The following is a 23,395-nucleotide window of genomic DNA, read 5'->3' as shown; positions in this document are numbered from 1 at the left end:
GGTTAGATTGAATTAGCCGAATACTCATCCAAGCAACTAATCACGAACAATGCTTAACTGGTATGGCCTCTTTATTATACATAATTGCCCATTGTTAAGTGGCTTACCTGATCCAAAATACCATCTGTGCGCACCTTTACGCCAGCTGCTTGATATTTAATTGCTAATTAACCAACAGACTGCTGCGTACACTCTCCATTTTCTGTAGTTCAGAATCGTGAATAGAGAAAGAGACAAAGGAGGTCGTTATTAAATTCCATTATCTTGCCGCTGGCATTATCTGTTTTCGTGCACGCGCGAATAACCATGGTCCTGAGCCTGTGAACCTGTATTATTCTCTTCTTGCAGCCACGATAAGCGTGTTTTTGTGACTCTCTCAGCTACACTTACCTCAGGCAGTTCTCTGACTTTGCTAAACCACGATAAGCTCGGACGATTTGCTCTCCTGAAGATTCCACACTTTATTTACTTCATAAATACATTGACATTCACTACCGAATCAATTACTGTGCATACCGAATTAATTCCCGCATTTTCATAATCCTTTGATATAATTGCCTCGTTTCTTTCATTGTAGAAAAATATATAAGGGAAAGAATTTAGATCTATTATATAAACTCCCACGTGACGATTTATTGCATTTTAATCTAAAAGTAATTACTACAGAAAAATACCAAAAAAGAATTTAGGCAATTTATCGCATTTTAATTTAGAATTAATTAGCAAAATAAATTTAGATTTATAAATAATTCACTGTGATTTATTGCAGTTTTATTTGTAATTAGTTGTTATATTAATGTTACATATTAAAGTTATATTGTACAATTGTTTCATGGAAAGGAATTGTAATTTTTAATCTTGAAAATTAACTTCTTTAATAAACATATCGTACTAAATAGCTTCGTTCATAATGATTTTTATTTACCAGCTTCAACAAATTGATACATTGATTAGATATTTCACAAATATTAAAGTGTCTATAGTATAGTTTTATCTATGTATCTAGTTGCATTGTAAATTGTAACGAAAAATGAAGTTGCTGTGAAAATAAATTCCTATATTTCAAAGATAAAAAAATTTATATAATATTACATGAAGGTTATACACAAGTCTTGTTTGAAAGCAAGAATGTTATTGTTTATACAGTGTCCGTGGAATCTGTAGATTTTAATTTAAAATTAATTAATGTCTGATGTAGTCTCGAGAATTTTCCATAACTTTGCCTGAGCGTATTTTTAATTTAAGGAGTTAATGAAATATAAACCTGCACGAGATGCTATTTCGTAGACTAATTATATAAGTGGGCATCGGAGTTCATCCAGTTCCTCGGTGTAATTAATTATTCGTTGGTGACGATCGATTGACGAGCATTTTACTGAATTAATTATATAATTCTGTACCTTAGTTACAGGAGTGTTGTGTGATATGCTATTATTATATATACGATAATGAAGTATAGATCGATCATTTTATTGTTCACAAGATGCGTTAGATATTTTAAAATTTTATTTTAATACTTCCAAATATAAAAAAGCTGCAATAAATTGCTTTTTCTACTATAACTAGTTTGTATAAAGAAATATCTTTCATATTTCTTCTTTTCTATTCGTTAATCGATTATAAAACATTACAAAATTTTATAGAAATTATATTTTAAGCTTAATATATTGAAATATATTGAAATTCTTGAATTCAAGAATTCTTGAATATTAAATATTTATAATTGCTTATAGAGCAGTTTTTGTATACCATTTAGAAAAATAATGAAGAATAATGAAGAATATGAAGTTTCAAATATAATGTAATTTGTCATAAGATATTATTCGCAGTCTGTATAATTCTTTGTCAAATCAAATGATTGGAGTTGTTCAATAGCATAAACAAATGGAGCATAAAATACTCCAACCACTGAGCATCACATACCTAATGATCCATGCCGTGTTATACAGCACTCGTATAATTATAAATTCACCTAAAACGCGTAAACTTTCACCTAAATCTGAATATAAATTAATTGTCAAGTACCAACTAGTCTCTGGTTGCTAATTCCTGAATCCTTTTAACTATAACAATATAAATTAATGTAATGAAACTGTAATAATACACAGTAATTACAAATAGATTTCGTTGTTACAGTACTTAATTATTTATTTCTTAAGTAGATGAAGCATTGTACAATGTCTTGTACGTTATTATTAGATTCAGTGTAACACAAACGATGATCATAGAATTCATTAACGTCAAGATACACGTGTCCGATTGACGGATGAATCCTGTTTACTAATTTATAGTTGTAGATACGAGCGTGGGATCTTCGTTTGTCACACGGTTAATGATGCATTCCGCGATTGCACACCAGCTACTTCATCATGTTTAAAAGATTAAGTTTCGTTAAAGCCTTTTTCGCAGTTAGATTTATAACCGTTATTAAATCGCGATGTTTCCATGTTCCATTTCTAAAACCGTCTACGATAAAAATTAGGCGAAAGCGTAGTGTTTTTAACTTTCTGCTTTGTAATATCCGATCTTCGATTTAGATTAATGACGATAATATTGAAAATCAGAAATAATATCTTTTTACTAATAATCAAATCTCCACATGAAATCCATGAAATCAAACGATCTTTATATCAAACGTTTCTTCGTGTCTCAATAGCTAAAGGTAGATCTAACACATTTAAAGTTTTGAAAGTAAGAATTCTAAAGTTTTAAAGGTCTTTAAAGTACAAAAAATTGTTAAAAAAAATTCGAAATATTCCGGAAAAATGTAATATCTAAAAGCCTGGACCACAGAGTCCCAATAAATTCTTCTCTTTTTCTAACTGTCTCGACGTTATGTAATTTGTTCTCCCGCTTTGGATGTGTTCTTGTAAAAGTTTTATTAAGTGGAGAAATTCACTCCAGAAAAGTTATGAATTTTCGGACGATGTCTCTTAGGGCATTATCTACGCCCTCTGGGACCATCTATCCATTAAAGTTCAGGTATGCATTGTGTTCAAATGCTGATAGTTATGAAGTTCTCTACTGGAGATCGTCCATTATCGTCGCCATGTGTGTTCAGTTCTTGCTTGCAACTATAACAGTACTATTCATAATTGCTGTTCAATTGGGAGATATACACGCCTGTTCTTATTGCTACTGATTGCAAGAACTTCCTTTTGATTTTCTTTTTCCTGTTTTTTATATGTGGCTCTCAAAAACCAAATTGATCAAATCTACTAGTGCTGAATTTTTGTATTCCATTACACAGATGATATATACATAGATACAAGATTTATATTCAGTCTTTAAAGAACAAATTGTTTACTTCTACAGTTTCATTTATCTCAAGAGAATGTCATAAATAATAATAAATTAAATAATTTAATAAGGTAAATCTAAGAAGATGTTGTTTGTAATATTATTATTTTTTAAATAATTTCTATTATAATTTATGTTAAATCGATCATTATGGTTTTTGACCAGCTCATTCATAGAAGGATTCCAATTTAACGAATTTTGTACCTTCAAAAAGTTTATACATGTGTGTAGCAGAATTTGGTTTCAATGTTAAATTTAATTTAAATTCTTTAGATTCAATATCACTTATTACAAATGAAAACCACAAACGAAAAACCTGTTACTGAATTTCGAAGCTGTTCTCTTGTAAAAAGCGGAAAACGTGACTTACCGTATTTTTCTCCTATATTTCAAATATGTATGATATTTTAATATTTTGTATTTCTCACTATATTATTGCAGCACGGAATTAATACTGACTTCGGTGACTATTAAAAACGTCATACAAGAAGTTGATAAACCGTTATGATTTAATGTCAATAATTAGGCATTGAAGCCTAAGTGATATAAGAAAATCATTATTTTAGAACAGTGGTGAATATACATAATGATATAGTAATGATCTTGATCTTATTAAAGGTTACAATTATCTACGAATATTATTCTTTCATTAGTCAGGTTGTCGTGACTGAAACTATGATATCGTCAGGAATTCCATGGACGATCGTCTGCTTTCGACGAAGTAATGATGGAAGCTACGATTTATGCGTAAATTCATCCGTTATTACAAATGTATCGCGCGTGATTATACTCGAATCACGTTAATGCAGCATATTGAATACGTGCCGTTTCTACGTCTCTATCCAAATGTCCTCTGCACTGTTAACCATATACGTGGCTTTTCTCTGAAAAAATTAAAAGTACGTCCATTAAAAAATTTTATTCAACAAATTATGCTATAACGAATAAAATATTAATTACTGAACGAAAATCTATTTGTCCTTCTTTTTTTAATTAATATTCGTATATACGTATTTTCTATGTCTATATATTATTGTATAAGGAAATTGTATAGGAAAAAGAAAATTTCAATGTGAATTTCTAATTAAATTTCAGCTTAAAGTAAATTTTAGGAAATGAGTGTAATCACAGATATGAAATTAACGTGCGACTTTTAGAATGAAAATTTCCTTTTTCGAAATCTATATGTGATATAAATATAATATGTATTTAAAAAATATTACTATTTTCAAGTAATTACGATCATATCGTTGAGGATTAACGATCTTTTACAAATTCGTATTTTTATTTGTACGTCTAAAAGAATAGAACTTAGAAGTAAAAATTTCTTTTGCCTATTAACTATTACACTAAACCGCAGATGTTTCTGTATGTATAAAATAATTTGGGAGTTCAAAAATACAGAAAATTCGCACGATATGTAAAAATATATAATATATGCAAAGTATGAAACTCATTACAATACTTCATGGATGAATCATTATTAGATTCCGTCAGTCTAGTTCCATTCATCGAAATATAAATTTACATAAACATCTACAGTCCAATTACTTTTTGAATATTTTACATATTTCTGCATATTACGTGTATTCTATAAATCGCTGTACTTTCAAATTCCCCAGAAACACCAAAAAATCTGTAGTACAGTGATCAGATACCAGCAATAAACTAGATGGTGTAACGAACATTGTCCGCTCGCACATAAGCGATTCAGGGACAGTTCGGACAAGGGGTCACTCGAGGTAATCGTCACCTCTTGCTCGACTCAAAAGGGAAGAGAACGGTAGAGTTAGTAGAGCTAGTGAGCGAGCGAGAAAGGAGACGCGAGAGGAAGAGAGAATCATAGAGTGGTTCGAAGAGGGGTTGAACAGGAATCGCAACATGGTTTGTTTGTTGAGATGTTAGCTTTTCGTCAAAGGGCGCTATTAGTATGCGGTTAGTATTACAGAACGTTGTATCGGGACACATAGATACCATGTTGCCATCTATTACCAATTCTCTGGCATGTGGACTGTCGATCTAGCCGATGCTCTCCACCTTCTCCCTTTCCTTTAGCCATACGCATACGTTCGTGCCCTCTACGAGACTTGGCTTGTGTTCCCAACGATAGATCTCTTTGTAGAACGATCGATAGAATCGGGGACCAGTTTTGTCGATCAGACCAATAAGACGATTAGTCTTGCTGAACACAATCCTTGGTGCTAGCAGGAAATCATTGTGTGCGCATTCCAGTATGATCTACCGTTCGAGATCACCGAGACCCCTTTACTCTGCTGAGTACTTGGAATACTTGGACAAATACCGTGGCTTAAGAGGACAAGATGGCCTGTACCTTGGCTACAGCCGCCATTGCCATTTGTTGTTTCTCGCGCCATGTCATTTGCTCAGTCAGCGCGGAATATTTTATGACGTGTGGTTACGCATCGAGGTACATACGGTTGTTTTATTGAATAATCGAAGTGGTTTCATAGAACCGAAATTAGCATAGGGCTTTGGAAAATTTCTTTTAATATTTTATTCGTAGATGTTTTTTCATGCACTTGTGAAAGAACTTAAATTTGGAGACTTGGAGTAAAAGATATGATAAGCAATGTTGAAATTCGTTAATCGATCTAGTTTTGGAGCTAAATATGTGTTTTTTGTATTCTTTAAAATTCTGAATATATTGTAATATTGCATATATAATATATCGAATATATTGTAATATATTGTAATATTAGAACGTTGAAAATATTAAGATACAATGTTTATCCTCATAATTACGTTTTCAACTTTTAAAAAAGTTCATGTCAACTTACTAGATATTTTTGTATCTTGTATCTTTTCAGTTAACAGGTTGTTTATTCTCAATTACGTCATATTAGAATCCTACTGTTCGATCATAAAGTAACATTTAAACCAGAAAATTAGTAAAAATGTACTCATCATATTTCCCTCTTGTGGTCTGTAAATATTTACATATTTATTTTCATCATATTACTTTGGCCATGTATAGTGATATTCATATCCATATTAAAGTCGATAGTGTTCTAGTGTTAATATATGTATAATTAATCTCTGACTATGTACAGACAATTCAAAATAAGAGAAATTGACCGGAAAAAATTGGTATACTATACCTAACTTAGAAATGGCCAAAGTTTCTTTCTATGTTTGTAATTTTCGATCGCTTCTTCGCTTTTAAAATGAAAATTGCGGAACTTTGGTTAGTAACCAACAAATTAGGACGCAAATAGTATCGCTGCTTTAATTGTTAGCATATTTTAACCGTAATTTTCCTCTGTTCCAGTTGTCTGAGCCCAAGGTCTGCGCTGTTCTACGAGTTCCCGCCTAACGGTAAGTCGCTTGGTTGCATGGACTTCGTAGGTTCATTTGTCACTGTTTAAGATTTAAAAGAGACTTGGAGAAAACTCCAGTTCAGTAATTCTACGAGTGCCTTTCATTTGCCAAGTAAAAGTAGGACGTATTCATTGTTTCAACCGGCAAAGACAAGCAATTGGATGAGAGTACCATATTATTAACAGACTGGCCCTATTCGTGTTGCATAAATTTCAAACGAATCTTAGTTCAGGATGTTGTTAGACTGAGATATCTCAAGGAACAGGAAATTTGAGAATGTATATGTGAAAGGATAACATCTTACTCCCTTGATGTTTATAGAAATTCTTGTCAAAACTCCAATGATAATAACAAACTTTTAGGAAGTTAGTCTATCTTTTTTGATAACGTATAGGTGCTCTAAGATATTTCGTCGATTTATGTTTCAGAAACTTGTTAAGTAGTTGGTTAAGCATAATATGTTCATAAGTAACTGGTTTGGAGCTATATTCTGAGAGCCATATTTATTTTTAATTAAAGTAAGGAGAAACTACGTTAATTGTATATATCTATTAAAAACAACCAGACAACGAATTGTAGAAATATCAGATTCAAATATATGTTCGTCTCGTTTTCTCCGATTAATATAATAGAGTAATGCAAATAGGACGAATGTATATTACAACCTAATATTTATGAAGTAAGAAACTTCTTAAAGTTTTCATAGCAAGAAAAGGTAGGAAATGTTTTAATATTTTTCTGAATTGAAATGTGGTACATGCATTAGCATTTACGTTTGAGGTAGCAATCGATTCGATGATTATACAAAAACATTTCTGTTACAATTCATCGTTTTGATTCGATTTTCAAACGACGCATTTTAAAATTCGTTGGGCTTTATATTTCACAACCGAAGCAACAAAAAATGCATATATGTTTTTATGAACCGTTTCCCTTGTTTCGATTGCCTCTGCGTGATTTCGAAATATGTTTGTCAAAACTTGGGATCATTGTTTGATGAATACGACTCACAGATTTAAATATCAGGATTAAAGCGATATATTTCTAACTTTTTTTATCTTATTGCCTGCATCCTTGTTTTTAATTCTTCCCTTATATTTAAAGATATATCTAGTTTATTATATTCTATATGTAACACTTGCATGGAAAATAAGAAAGAAATATAATAATTTCATACAAAGAAATATTAAATTCATTTTGGTTGGTGTATAAAACATTTCAAATTGGCACACCATTCTAATACTCGTATATTCATATAAACAATGACTTTCGAAATAATTTGAAATGCGAACAGTCATTGTAACGATTCATATGTATGTATTATTCTCTTAAATGTGTTGTTTTTTACATCTATCAATCTGTTTAACGTACATCATGTCCCAAACCTTTTATGAGTACCTAATATGCAACATTGTACAAAAACTGAAAATCAAACAGAGAAGGAAATTGAAGAACAAAAATATAGCCAATACTTTGTCAAGTACGCAAGAAGTTTCTCCAGAATACGTACATACAAACAATTTACATATATTACACATTAGAAAGATAAACAGTTTTCGTTGAACTTGTAGGTCTATTGTCCAAAATCGGTTATATCGAACTATTAAATACCTTCGTTCGAAATAAAAAGAACAAATTCATAATCAGTTTTAGATCCATATATACTTAATTACTTCGTATAGAACAGAATAACAGAGATACACGCTGCAACCTTTATTTAAAAAAAAAACTAATTTTCATCTTATTCAGAATTCCTACAATGAAAAGTATTCACGCAGAAATATGTTCACCATTTAAAGTAAATTATAATTGAATATAGGCATTTAAATAGAATTGCAATTATTTCACGAAGTTGTCCGTTCTGGTTGACCTTTCAATTTAGTTTTGCGATGTTCTTTAATGGAACAGCATAATCCGTATCGTATTATCAAATGCGGTGGCATTGTAAAGCAAACAGTTATGGATATCAGTAGGTACAATAAGTGGTTGCGAAACAGAGTTTTCATCCGCAAGAGAAAAGGAGAGAGAGGGAGGGGGGACAGAGAGAGGGGAAATATTTGGTCTGAATACAGTCCCGGAGTTATTTAATGCGTTGACTAAGATTCTACACGGTGCATGCATTCACCGAAGCGATATAGAGGCTTATTCCAAGAAGGAACGTTGCTCGTTCGTGCACGTCACTCCCAATGAAATATATCTAAATGGTGCAACAATGGGCTAGCGCGCTCACGATGGTACTCGGCCATCTTCTTTCCGTGCTACCATTCCAGGGAGACTGCATCGTTATGCGAAGTTCGCCACGCGCCTTTGAAATTCTCCGCTTGGCGGAGATCGGTCCATTTTATGCGTGCAGCTGCCTCCGCATATGCCTACCCTTGCGTGTCTTTACTCTATACAACAATGATGTCCTGTATCTTATCTGTTCGCGGATTATGCGAATAGCAATAGCCACGGACCTACGTGTTTATAACGGTGCGCACGAATTGCGTCTAACAGACAAAGCACTACGATATAATTTTACCGTGAACCACAAAAATGTTCTTATACGTTCTTCTTTTTTGAAATATCTTTTGACGCTGATGTGATGCACTGTAAGTCACAGTGTTGTATTCGATACGGGTATGCTAATTATAAAAATTACTCTTAATTCTTTCCTTACGTCCGTAATTTTTCTGCATTTCATCAGGTACTTTTTCGTTTCACAATCGAAACATAAAATAGAAATATCAGAATAGACTCATAGGTGACAGTTAGAACTAAATCAGAAGTAAATCTTTGATAAATGTTAAATTCACTACTTAAAATTCGAAATAATTCATGAAAACTTTAAAGTGTGACACTTTCTGGCCACTATGGAAATATCGGACTCCTGACCTATCTTACCACGATTTAAAAGTGGATCGATCGATGAAAATAGAAGAAAAAAGAGCGGAAGAAACGTCTTATCATCATCCTAGGTGTATAAAAACACTTCAATCCACAGTCGATTTCCACGGCTGCAGCGGTGCAGCAGGAACGCTCTGGAACGTAGTAATATCGAAGGTAGACATCGAGCACGAGAAATAAAATCAAGAAGAAGGGCCGAAATGGCCGCGTCGTATCATTGGAATTTTTCAAGATATCGAAAAACACTTTAGATCCCATATTGGAGAGGCAGTTGGCGCGCAAGCCAAGGAGGTTAGCATTGATATTTCATTTCTATTGACTTTACTTTCTATCCTCGCTCCTTCGGCCTCACCATTTCCATTGCTATGAATATATAATTAAGAGGAACGTCCTCTCGTACTATTCGTGAACGTACAATGGCTCACGAAGGTATTTCAACACTTGCCACAGAAAACGTTTATCTACACATATATATATTGTACGTGTTATATAAAAGATTTAAAAATTTCATTGGATCAATAATAAGGCACGACTGTTATGATTATATTGGAAAGTATTGGGTTAAATGTTGGACTGAATATTTGCCGGCTTTATCGGAGTCCGTGAATAGATATGCGTCGAAATAATTTGAAATTTTTCATGAGATGTACATCGAGTAATTGATTATTAATCAATATCTGTTTATATTGTTTAATGATATTCAATCCAAATATTTTAATTTCATTAGCAGTTGATGTATATTAAGGTGACTTTCCATTAAATATACATACAGTAGAACTATTTTGAATATTTGCATAATATGCATCAAAAATAAATATCCAGATACATAAATGCCCTCACGAAGTTTTCGCTTATTCCTCCAGAAATATTTCAGTATATTGTCGTCAAATAAATAATAAGTAATTCCAAAGTCTCTGAAGAAACGTGTGATCTAGCAGTTCTGTTTTACTCTCACGTAGACAGTACGACAGAGATAAATCAGATTAGATCAAGAACGTACTCTAAATGGTATGCGTTTAACAGTAATTTCATGTAAGAGGCGTCGATGTCGGATTGTTACAGGCCTTAGATGCTGTCACCGAATACAGCCAGCTACCGAATTCAAGCATAGACCAAAACTTGCGAAGCTTGCCGGAGTACGCAAACACGTTCGTTCAGCTTGCTTGCTTGTTGAGCGAAATGCTTCAACTGCGACAAAGCAAGTGTTTGTTTTAACTGGAATCCAAGAGATGGTTATTTGCAACAACACTGTGCAGGGAAAGACTGAGAACAATCGATTGGATTGATTTTTCATAGAATTTAATATATTTTATAGAAGCTACACTGCACGGAATAATCGAAGAATCGTTACTTTGAACGGTTTCATTGTATTAATCAGGTTTCAATATGTTTGCGTTTGATTACATTTATTTACGTTGCAATTATTCACAATATATTACAAATTTATTCGTATATATCAACTTTGTACGTAAAAAAGATAGATTTTAAAAACAATCATTTTAAAAAAGGACAGATACAAGAAGTTGATATAAAAATTTCAGTGAGATGGAAAACGATCCTCTAATCATTTTGAGCAGTGTACTGTTCGTGAATAATCTAAAAAATTTCAATGAGCAATGAATTCTTACAGATGAAATTGTGCAGGTGGTATAGTCTTGTCGCGGAAGCAAGTCTGATGAACTGCTTATTCTTACATGTGTGTTTTAGTAGTGAACACATCAATGCTCTTTGGGGCTATTAATTTCTGCACCTGCTCAAGAAAGTTCAGCTGTTCAAATAAGGAATGAAATAGCCAACATGTATTTCCTCGAGAACCATAATTTCCCTATAACAAATACATTATAGAATCGTCACGTATACTGTATACAAAAATTACACTGTAGCTTGAATTTTCACTTTATACATTTAATTTATAACTACGTGTTTGTAATTTTAATGATAACTTGTTACATAAATGATAAACTCGTTTGAAAATGTAACCGGGAAATATTTATTGTTGCTTATGTATTTATAATACTTCCTTACTTGCACCCTGAAAAATACGTGCAACTACAATGATTTTTGTTTAATTTGTAATATTAATTGTCATGTTCGAAAAAATTTTTCTATATTTATTTATTGTACGTATACACATACATATGCAGTGTTGCGTGAGATATAATATTCGTTGTAACTTTGTAAAGACGCGTTATAAAATATGGTCCCTCTGTTTGTTGAAGAAAGTAGAAAAGCCCGCCTTGTATCTATATATAGGACAAACTATTTTATACCAGTGAGCGTGAGCGTACGTCTGAAAGTTTCGGAGAGAAGAGAATTCGCTTGCAAACTCGTTATCTTAGCAATCATATACAGGATATACAAAAAAATTCACCGAAAGTCGATAGAATCGTTATTGCGAGTGTAATTTCTTTGTTCTCTGTTATTTCTGTCTCAAACTTATATCGAATTGATCGGAAGCTTCATCGTCTCTACAGAACGATCCATTGAAAACCACTCAACCGGTTATATATTTCTCTTCATTGGTAAAGGCCCCTTTTCGATTATTTTCTCGTCTTCGGCTTTCCTCGTTTACTCCACAGGAAGTACCATCAACCTTTGATCTATCTTTGATGCAATCAGCTTTCGTTTTAAATAAAATAAATTATTCATCTTTTCGTTGGCAAAGCATCGATATATATGAGCGATTTCGAAATCAAATTCTTCTATTTCATTTCTTGGAAGTTTGTTAAATTAGATTATCAGAGTACATAATTATTGCTTAATTCGTCCAAAACGATTAATCTCGATCGAACCGATCCATTTCTCTTCAAGAGGAAATGCCAAGGAATGTTGTAATATTTTCTCCAGGCTTTTAAAAATATTTTACCGAAGCAATTACGAAATAAAAGTTAAAAAATCTTAATTTATGTCTTTACTTGTTATTTAGAATGATCTGCAATTATACTAACTGATAGAGGAGTAAATGTCTGTAAAGCTTAATTTGAGTTTTTGGCACCCAACGCGGCGTGAATATCTGCACGCCCAAATTAAGGGAAATTCCAACTTGTTCCATAGTCGCTTGGCACGCTAGGCAATCACGGGTACCACTACGTACAACTAACTGGTAGAACAATGCTGTCATAAACCACCTCCCTCCCTTGAGGAACATTTTCAAAATTCAATACAACCTCATCCCGGTCAGTGTGACCGTGTCAATCAAAAAAACGATTAGGTGCTTTTTTTTGAAGAAATTTTCACCTCTATGACAAACGTGCGCAGAAAAAGAAATGTCATGTAGTCAGTCATATAGTCATGATTAATCACTAATAAACGCGGAAATATATATATACTTTTTAATTAATATTCAGTACTCCTTTGAATTACGGAGTCGAATGTCACACGTTGTATTTATAAGATTCAAGATAACCTTCGTATCTTGATGAAATAGTAAAACAAGAAACTAGTTGTTACACTGTATCTATGTCTTGATATCATGCTACATTTGAAACAAAAGGATTTCATATAACGAGGGATTATACAAGTAGGCAACATACTACGATTATCCAACTAATGTTGAAATAAGTGTAAAGTTTCAATATTTGAAATTTTTGCTTAAAATCACTGTAAAATATTAAAAAATTAGAGAACACGAAAAAAAATATCCAATCGTTCTATGATATTTGCGCCAGAAAATAAAAAAATGTTTATATCTAGATACTCATTTGTGCACGCTATAGTTAAGAAAGTAATCGGTCACGCGAATTTTATATATTTTGCCCTGGAAGTCATGATAGATTGAAATACACTACACCATACATTTAATTTCTGCAAAATATTATATCGCATTTGCGCGCTTGTTTTCTGACAATAATTACCAAAGTCATTTTCACTGTTAAAAAATCGGTAGTCCATGAAATTTTATCAGTTGTAAAAGTTTAGTAACGTGGGTCACGGATGATTACCGTGCGAATCAACGTGTTAAACGAATGCGGATACGAATATTTCAGAAATCGTTCATTTCAAGGTTCAACTGTTATTTACAGTGTCGCAAATAATCGAATGAATCGGAGTTGGCCGCAACATCGCTGTCCATTAATGGATAATTCAGGCGTGCCGTTAGTTACTCTACCTACCCGATCCTCTCGCTCTATGCTGCGACAGTATATTGTATTAGCGTCAACACATCCGTTTATTAGCACCGACAACAGCACCACCTAATTAGCTGCCTTTGCGCCATGAACGTTAGCTGGAACGAATTATCATGCTTCCAACTCAATGCTTATCGTCAAGCTAACTCACCAGATCCGCCAGATACACCTCTGATACTGGTGGTTGCTTCTCTTACGACACACCTAACGTCTATTACTTCACTTGATTACCTAATCGACATAATTATCTGTTTCGGTCAAATGGTCAAATACGTTAGTAGTAATTGGTTGTCATGTAGCAGTCGCTGCGCAATTAGGTAATGCCCTAGCCATTGTCATTGCATATTCTGATCATCTGATCATCTAAAATCCTTGATTCTATATGGATGTATGAGAAACTTGGCTAAACAGCGTGGCAAATATTTAAATCGGTAACAATATCTGCGTTTGGTATCAATCTGCTTGACTCTTTCGACTTTGATAATGTATCTATAAGTAGTAATCTTTGGATTAATCAATTTTGGGATACCGGAGTAGTAAAGTTATCATCATATAATTATACCTATATAATTTTTCTTATGACTTCGTAAAAATATACAACTATTAATGCAATTAATGTACTGAAATATCTAGATAGCGAATATATTCTAATTTTCTAAATTTCCCGCGTAATATACAGTTCATACGTTCATTTAAACAGCGTGATACGATAATTAACGCGTGCTCGCGTTTTGTTGGAAATTATTTGCATAAGGCGAGAAAACAAATGAGTTTTCCGTGTAATAATCAAGGCGTGTATTTCGTGAATTGCAAGTTACCACTGTACCAACACGAATGACGGTTTGGCGAGTGTATGAGTCTCACTGCAAATCATAAAGAACTTTTAAGTCAGACTTTATGCTTCTTAAAACGCCTGTTCCCAGCTGTTGCAAACTTGTCGGCCGGTTATAATTCCATAACAAATGTCTCTAGCTTCATTTCGAGGATCATTTAGTCAAAGTAAAAATAATATTTGATTTAACGAACCTGCGAGACTAAATAAACAATCCAATTTATGTGCATTTCGTCGAGCACAGTTAGAAAATATTGTTTCCTCTGGCTACGAAAAAGTATAGAAAGCTAGATTTACATCGAACTGTAATCTCTTTTTGCAGTTCTTTTTTCACGTAACTATTTTAGAGAAAGAGTTTCTCTATCTTGAATAAAATTTCAAAGAATATTAATAATTTTTATGATGTGAAAATTTTATGTAAAAACTAATATAATATGACCATATAACTTTCTACGAGGAGCTTTTTTCTTTTGTATTTAATGAAAAAAATAATTATGTCTGCAAATAATACATCAACATCTTATAAACTGTACGCTTAGAACAATCTCGAAATTTTTAAATATTACTTATCCAGATGATAGTCAAAAATTTTACCATCGATAATGCATTCTGATCTAAATCGATATCAAAATTTGTGCTGAAGATACTTTAATACTTTAAAGTATAACTGCAAGTCTATAGAACTATGAATGATAGACCGCAGTAGTTTGACCAACATCTTTTACAGGAAACGTGTATGTTTAATAGTAGCGATAGTAAAAAAAAAAAAAAAAAAAAACAACGTAGACGCTGTCTGTCACTGACCAACGCACTGTTAACCAAGTTGTGATTGGTTAATGATGCGGCACGAGTGAAAGGTCCGCGCATGTGAGAGAGACAACGATAGAGAATTGTTGAACAATTCGGCACTCTTTTAACGACGATATCTCAACAACGGAAAGTATGATCGAAAAGAAACAAAAAGCATTTTGCAGAGGAAGGTTTACTATTTTTGATGATTTTAATTTGATTCATAAAATTTTCATTAGTTTTGTAACAGTAATTGTTTGAACCTTTAGTAATTCTAATAGGTGTTACTTGTGTGTTTAAGGTTTATTGGAATAAATATGTATATTTCTTGGACAATGTCGTTCATAATGTTATTAGAGAGCTATGTGAATATTGAAAAATTTCGAATAAAATATCAATAAGGTTAGTTTTAAATTTTTTAGACAATTGGAAGATCAATTAACGAAAGTGAGTGCTTCTTTACTTATTCGCGAAAAATTTAATAGCAATTTAATAACAATTGAAATTTGACCGGAAAAATAAGAATATTTTATTAGAAAACTAAATGCTTTATCATACTTTTAACAATAATTTTTATTCTTACTTTGACAATCAATGGAAAACTTTTCAAGGAACTATAATTTATAATAAACGTGTCGTTCGTATCTGTTGTAGAAAACATATATTAATTTTTTAAATGAACTAGACTGCGAAAAATCGTCTGACCTATCCTCGATACCGCCTACTGGGCTACGAATCCACCAGAAGCCACTACTATTCCAAGGAGGATCGTTCCTATTTTACCAAAGTGGATAGCGAACAGGCAGGCAAGAACGATACATGTAAAGAATACAAGAGACTCGCGGGACTATGGGGTCGGAATGTCGACTCGTAATATCGAAAATATATAGCCGTGCCTGTAACCACAAGTCATGTTCAATCGAATGAATCGTATGGAATAAAAATAAACCTGCCCATCGGAAACGAAAGGTCCAATACCGTTTTCTTTATCGCAGGGGGCCACCGGAACGGGAAGCAACACAGCGAAGGAAGAAGAGACATCGAGGAACAGAGTAAAATGTAAAAGGCAAAATGAAAGGTCGAGAAGAGAAAGAAGGAAAAAGCTAAGAGAAGCCGTAGAGGGTCTCGAACAAATGTTCCTCTCCGACACATGCATCAAATCTTAAAATTGCGTGAGAAATAAAGCCTGCTTGCTCAGCGATAAGCAACGACAGAATCATTCAATTTTGTCTTTTATCGAATTTCTGTTATCTGTTAATTCTCTATAAAAGAATAATCTTTTATAGTTTTATTTTCTACTTTTTTTTTTATATTTATATTCGAATGATTTGTATTGTATTTCTAGAATAGTAAAGATTTCCTTTTTCTTTTTTTTCCTTTTTTGAGTAAAGGTAGAAATGTGTTGGTCATTTTAACTACTTCTCAAATCGTTGATAGTAAGTAATGAATAGAAACTTAATTGGTACGAAACTCGATCAATAATTTTAATATTCCTGCATTGTAAGGCAGTCGTCTGATAGGAAAATTGAAAAATACGTGAAATAAAATATATTATATGTGTCAACGATATATAATCTGAAACGAAAATTAAAATATGAAAATTAAGATTAAATAATTTAGTCGAAACCGTTATGAATCATTTATAATTAAGTAAAAATAAAAATATTTATTATACCATTAGAGGTAATTTATTATCTATATAAATAGAAAGTAGACTTTTTAACGTTAAGTAACAATTAATACGTAGAAATAGAAATTTTACGAAACATCAAAATTGAAAGAAGCCCTTAAACCAAGCGAAAGAAAAGGAATTAAGGTAAATGAAAGCAGAAAATGAGAGAAACGAGCAGTGGATGATGCTGCCTTACAGTCTGACGGAATTTTTTTCTAGCAGAGCGTTCATCACAGTGTATTCTTTGCAACGCTCTCATTATACCTTTCTTTTCGGTAATGCAGCAGAAACTGGTAAACGGCTAGGTGAGAACACTTGCTCTTACGTACACGTATGCTAGGTGAGAACAGATAGTGAAATGGACCAATGCTCTTTTTAAAGCTACTTGACTGAAATGATAGGGTTCAGAAAATACAATAAAATTATAGGATGTTAAATGTTACATGCATGTTGTAATTTTATGCAGAAACATTATAGTGTGTCGAATGATTATCATTCACAAATTTAATCTTTTATCAATATCATTCTCTATTTTCAATCGTCCGTCTCTATTCTCATAAAATAAATTACACCACGTCGTATAGAATATTCTTAATCCACCAGAAGCTCGAATATCAGAAATTATGTAATAATGTAATGAATGTCGTTGTTACAAACTTTTCATTTTATTGTAGAATAGGAAATAAAATTAAATTAAGGTGTGCGAATTGTAATAACATTACGATATTGTAGAATGAAATTATATACTTCCAAGTAACTGTAAGAATTCCCACTTTTTGCAATAAAAGATGGTAATTTAGAAACTTCTATGCCCGATTATTTATTCAGTCTACTGAGACTGAGCGATCTTTATCTTTAAACTTCTGAGCAAGCCCATATTATACATTTAATCATAAGAAATGAAACTTTTCAAATGAACTAATTTCAATTTGGACAAGTAGAAAATAAAATTAACATAATTCGCAATGCTTACAATTCAAAGATAAAATCTAATTCTTACAAATACTACAATCAGTACTAAACAAAAATAAATAGATCGTCATTTATCCTTATAAAATATAAAAACTACTTGTATCTCAGCTAAACCTTTTCAGTTGTTAAATTAGTATCATAAATTCTAAAACGCAAGTAGAAATCGAGATGGAGAATGGAAGGCAAGTAAGACACCATAGAATGGCCGCGTAAGAAGACAAATACAGCGGAAGAGTTGGTTGCGTTACAGCTGGTTGCATTCGTGACATCCTGACGTCCCTGAATTTCGACTTCATATTCCTCTGTTGTTCGTGGCTGTTTCGACCTTTCGCCTTATCTCACCTTGGCCCTCGCCGAACTTTCTACCTTACCGCATCTTAAAATACCTGGGTGTAGCTGAGTGAAAAATTATCCAATTCCCAGAGATTCCTTACCAGAGGTGCGAAATGCATTTTCTTGAGTAATGGTCAAAGAAATTTCCTATAATTCACGCATGGCGTACCTTAGTATTGTTTCGCATATATGACATCCGCGAACTGCGCTATAATAACTATAACAATAAAGAACTATAAATGAACGAAATAAGAATTCAAAAATGTTTTGATATATTTTCGAGAGCAATACGATTTTCATAAATACATGATCTCTCCATTGAAAAATAAACAAAATCTACTACCTCGTGCATAAATCTGCATAAAATTTCGAATAATTGGAATGAATTTCGTGTTCTATGTAAAAATCGCTGTATATCATTTGAAAAAAAGATGATCAGAAACTAATAAGTAAATAATATTATAGTCAATAAATCTGTTGAGTCTTTAAAATGTTAATAAATATCGCGTCTAGTCACTAATTTATCACTAATTGGTATAATTATGTGAAATTCACACACTACTTTTATGAATCGGCCAAAATGTTGGAATACCTATGTGAAATAAGGTATATTGAAATCTTTCATGAATCCATTTATACATTTATTGAATATTTAACAAATTAACGGTTTGTACAGAAAGAATGTACTATTTGTCTTACATATTGATAGCTTATATATACAAGCACATAGCATGATGCATTTGAGATAGTTAAAATTCGGTTTGTTATGACACCGAACGATCAAATTAAATTTTTCGCAGTTTGGAAAGACTCATCCGGTGTTGTGGCGCGATTGGTTTTTCATTTAGTCGGCAATAAAAGTTTAGACAGTAACCGCACGTGTAACGGAGACTCCGATAATTAGTTCATCGGGAGGAAGACAGAGAACAGAAAATGGTAGGAACGGTGGCCAACAAATTCAATTGCTTCCTCACGGGTATACCCTTGATTATAACTGGACCACCGGGGAAAAAGAAGCTGGCAATGATATTTGCTCCCGATTTTCGACCCCCAGCACGTTCTTCCGTAAATTACGGGCAGAGTTTCGTACGCCCTTTTCACCGCTATGTTCTCGATTTTCTGCGTTGTACCTCAACGCGAGAAGAATTCTCCGAGCTGACGAAAACGGGTTATTAAACCTTATTCCCTGACTCTCTACTCTTTTACCATCTTTCTTTCTTTCCCCCTCACACACGCATACACATACGCTATTCCTCGCGTCTTTTTGCTATCGAACTTTTGCGTTTACTCGACTTTTCTGAATTATTTTAGAGTAACTTGCAGCTAAGAAAGTTTCCAGCCGTTTCCAAACTTACGTGCCACCACGAGATCATGAGAAGGACGAGGTCAAGAAGCTTTCCTATGTATTCTGCAAACTCAGGTTTATACACGTGTGGTCAGAAAATTTCCAAGTCCGCTTAGCTAACCCTTTGACAGTGTAATAAAGCAACGAAGAATTCAGAATATAAAAAACAAATATTTCTTTATGGAAAAGATTTCTTGCGTTTCTGTTATTAAGTACAAAAAACAATTTCAACTTTTTATAGGATCCTAGACACAAATCAAAGAATTTATTTATTTAAGATTTAAGAACTCGCTGTTTATGTGCGCGTTAGAAAATGAATTGTATACTTGGAATTTAATAATTATAAAACAAAGCATCTAAAATGTCATATTGTATATATGAAATGCCTATTTTAATAATTTTTACTTTACTGAAGTCTGGAGAAAATGTGTTTATATACGTAAAAGCTAAAAAATTTAAATCGTACCTAAAAGAAACAATTAGCAGTTTTAAGATGTTAAAGATATTTGTTGAAAATTAATACGATCTAACCTAATACTCTAGACATTTCGTACTATTATTATACTTATTAATTATACCTAATAAGTAGACTTATTCCTCCAATATACATAATGAGTTTTTTAAAATATTCCAGATACTCTGTTAATTAGTATTTGAAAACAAACTTACTTTTTTAAGAATAACTCTTCTCACGTAACTTGAACGCACTGTATATACATTAGAACATAGCTCAAGCTTTCTCGGATCAAATTTCTTTTGTTCGCGAAAAGGGGTAATATCCATTTGGTGTTAGCTTGAATAATGTCTAGGAAAAAATGAGCAAAAATGAAGGAGTAGCCCGAGGTTCTGATAAAGGTGCGCCGCGAAACGAAGTAAATTGTTGAGGAAGAAGAAGAGAAAGGAGAAGAGGAATGGCATTACACCAACCGTGAAGTAATAGAACTTTGTGTCTACATAAGAAGAAAGCGTTGCGACGAAGGGAAGAAAAAAGGAAGTGAATCTTAATATCGCTTATTTATTCATACTTATAACCCCGCTTTCGCCGCTCGAGGATTTTCATAACAGGTTTGTTCTCCTTCCCTGTAGAGTCTGCATTATCAGCGCGCACGTTTTGAGATTGTTCATGTTCCGCTTATGCAAATTTAGCAAATTGTGTCCTGTTCGTGTGGGATAAAGTATGCCATACCAGTGAGTCATTTCGACTGCTTCATTATTATCAATATTTCTTCTTTTTCTTCCCCATTCCTCATACTTGATGTAATACTCTTATTAAATAATCGTATACTATGAACAAATTACACTGTGAAATTTGGTAATTTAGTGACATCAACATTGAACGTTTAGAATTTTAATGAAACAATAAGTGGAAAAGAAAAATGCAAAATTGCTAGGAAATCTGTTTTATGAAATCTTTTTTCTAAAAAGATATTTATTAACCATCAAGATAATATTCTTTGTTTAATTAATCTGATGTGTTTCAAGATTCAATCCTTCTTTTTCAAATAAAATTCTTGGTTTTACATAATTTTATTATAAAAATGTATTAGAATTCTTAATCGAGAGTATGATGAAAATTTTCGAAGTGCAGAAAATTAACAAAATATATATCCTTTCGGTTCGTTACTACGAGGAAAAGTTATATAAGGATAAAGATCCTCTTGATTTAGTAGAATAATGCCAATCAGTTTTAACTCGGTTGCTTCACGGAACTTAAATTTAAAAATTATCTTGCAGTAATGGGAAAGATGCATTGATATCGAAAAAGTAACCTTAGCAGTTTATAATGTGGCTTTTTTAAGAACTTCATCGAGCCGCGCCGTAGCGAGAGTCAGATTAATACCGGCTTAAAATGGGCCACCTTTAACGACATCGAATAAATGAACAGAGAGATAAATGACGAGAGTATGTCGATATTATCGGACTATCCATTTTTCACTTTCTCGATATCGCACCAGTGGTACGGTAGCTGAGTGGAAATCGTGCTATTAATTATAACGCGATAATGAGTAGAAATATACGACGACGGTCGATAGATTTCATGGAAAACTATTCGAGCTTTAAGAAGATGAGCAAAGAGTATCAATTGAATTAGCATGAACTTATAATAAATCTCTCTCGTTTAATGAATAGTTTACTTTAGAAAATGCAAAGCTAGAAGCTTTGGTATACCTTTCAGTTGAGTTAACATGCCTATATGTAGGCTGGATATTCATGCAAAATCATGTTTTTGTAAAAATAAATAAAAGAATAGAACCTAGGCAGAAATTTGTTTTGCCTACTAAATATCATAACAACTGTTAGACTTTGCATACTTTATGTACTTTTGCATATTATGCGAATTCTGTGCATTTTTAAATTTCCCACAAATGCATAAAAATCCTCGGTCTACAGACGCGCAGGAGCTTTTGAATATATTCCATCCCTTCATGGTGTATGTTCCCTTTTGACTCTCACTGTATATACATATGTGTCGCGTTTAGTTAATATTGGATGCTTCCTTCTGTGACCACTTGTACTTTAGAGAAGTTCATGGAACTCCAACAAATAATACTTCCGTGATCTACTGTAGACAGTTGTATGTATATCGTAGTATTGAATCCGCAATTTATTTTCGGTTGATCTAGCAACTATTAGCAAAATAGTTTGGATTGCGAGTGGGTATATGGCAAGTTCGCAGCGTGGGTGTCACAGCACGTGACACTTAGGATGCAAGAGCTGTAGAAGTTGAGAGGGGAGGATGGAGTATAGAAGGAGGGTGTGAAAGCTGGATGAGTTCCAAGGCAGGCAGGGAAATAGTTTTAGTTACGTTATTGCTTTAAACTAACACGTAGGCACAACAAAGAAACTAATCTTTCCGTTTTTTATTTAAGACACGTTTTTGAGAAACCAATGGTTTTTATTTCCTCGTGTAATAATTTATAGTAGAAATTATGACATATATATATTGAAAAATATTTCATTGTTTTGTTATTGAAATTTGAAATTACGTGGTTATAAATTTTGATTTCTGTGACAATTTTTCAGAATAGAATGTTACAATTCGTCCGAAAGGTTTGATAAAAATTTACTATTTCATATTTTATTTCATCGTTAATAAATTGAAATTGTAATATTTGGAATTATACTGTATACTAATAATACATTTTCATGCGTTGTAGTGATGTATTATACTTTGAATTCAAAATCGCTTGTTTGATTACTAATTGAAAAATACACAACTGCTCGTGTGCAGGTGTTGAGAATAAAGCACACAATTTGCAAGGCACACAGAACGTGAAATGAAAAAAGAGATAAGAGTAGTGGGTGTAAAGTCTGGATGAGCTCCAAGGTGCATGCTTGAAGAGCGTGACATATATGGACAATCGCCAGTGTGATCAAGCTTGACTTTTCTCACCTCTCCTGTCATCAAAAACTACGTTTAGAATTCTTATATTTATCATTCTGAATAATTGACTTGTTTCACTTTTCTTCATTTACAATATATCCAATTTTCTTTTATGCTTCACTAACAAAGCTTCGTTTCCTCTAATACTGACCCAAATCATCAAGTTTCTTAAATAATTTTTAATTACTTTATTCCAAATATTTCTTACAATATTTCTTTGCTAATTATTATAGATACTTTTTTTTAATCCTTTGATACTAAACTGACTAATACCAACTTCAATCCAAATTTATACAAAAATAGGTTTTACGATCTTCGCTAGGGGAAAGTCTGAATTTCATAGCTATAGAGGTTTATCGGCGTGCTATGGCTCCATTTCCTTCTCCTCTTCTATTTTCTAGGTTCTCGGTAATTT

At 32.7% G+C, this 23,395-nt stretch overlaps 1 protein-coding gene across 2 annotated transcripts in view; it reads left to right on the top strand.

The window, feature by feature from the left end:
• The window catches only part of LOC126920560 (SAM and SH3 domain-containing protein 1-like), a 377,086-nt gene that overhangs the window by 293,171 nt on the left and 60,520 nt on the right, over window positions 1-23,395 (top strand). For both annotated transcript variants that reach the window (XM_050731139.1, XM_050731140.1), the window contains one exon: window positions 6,590-6,636. In XM_050731139.1, the coding sequence (XP_050587096.1) occupies window positions 6,590-6,636 (47 nt within the window). The remainder of the gene's footprint in view (window positions 1-6,589; window positions 6,637-23,395) is intronic.

The sequence above is a fragment of the Bombus affinis genome, chromosome 9 (genome assembly GCF_024516045.1).
Source record: "Bombus affinis isolate iyBomAffi1 chromosome 9, iyBomAffi1.2, whole genome shotgun sequence".
Classification (NCBI taxonomy): Eukaryota; Metazoa; Arthropoda; class Insecta; order Hymenoptera; family Apidae; genus Bombus; species Bombus affinis.
The sequence above is the reverse complement of the archived record's forward strand: the minus strand, read 5'-3'. Positions and strand labels throughout refer to the sequence as shown.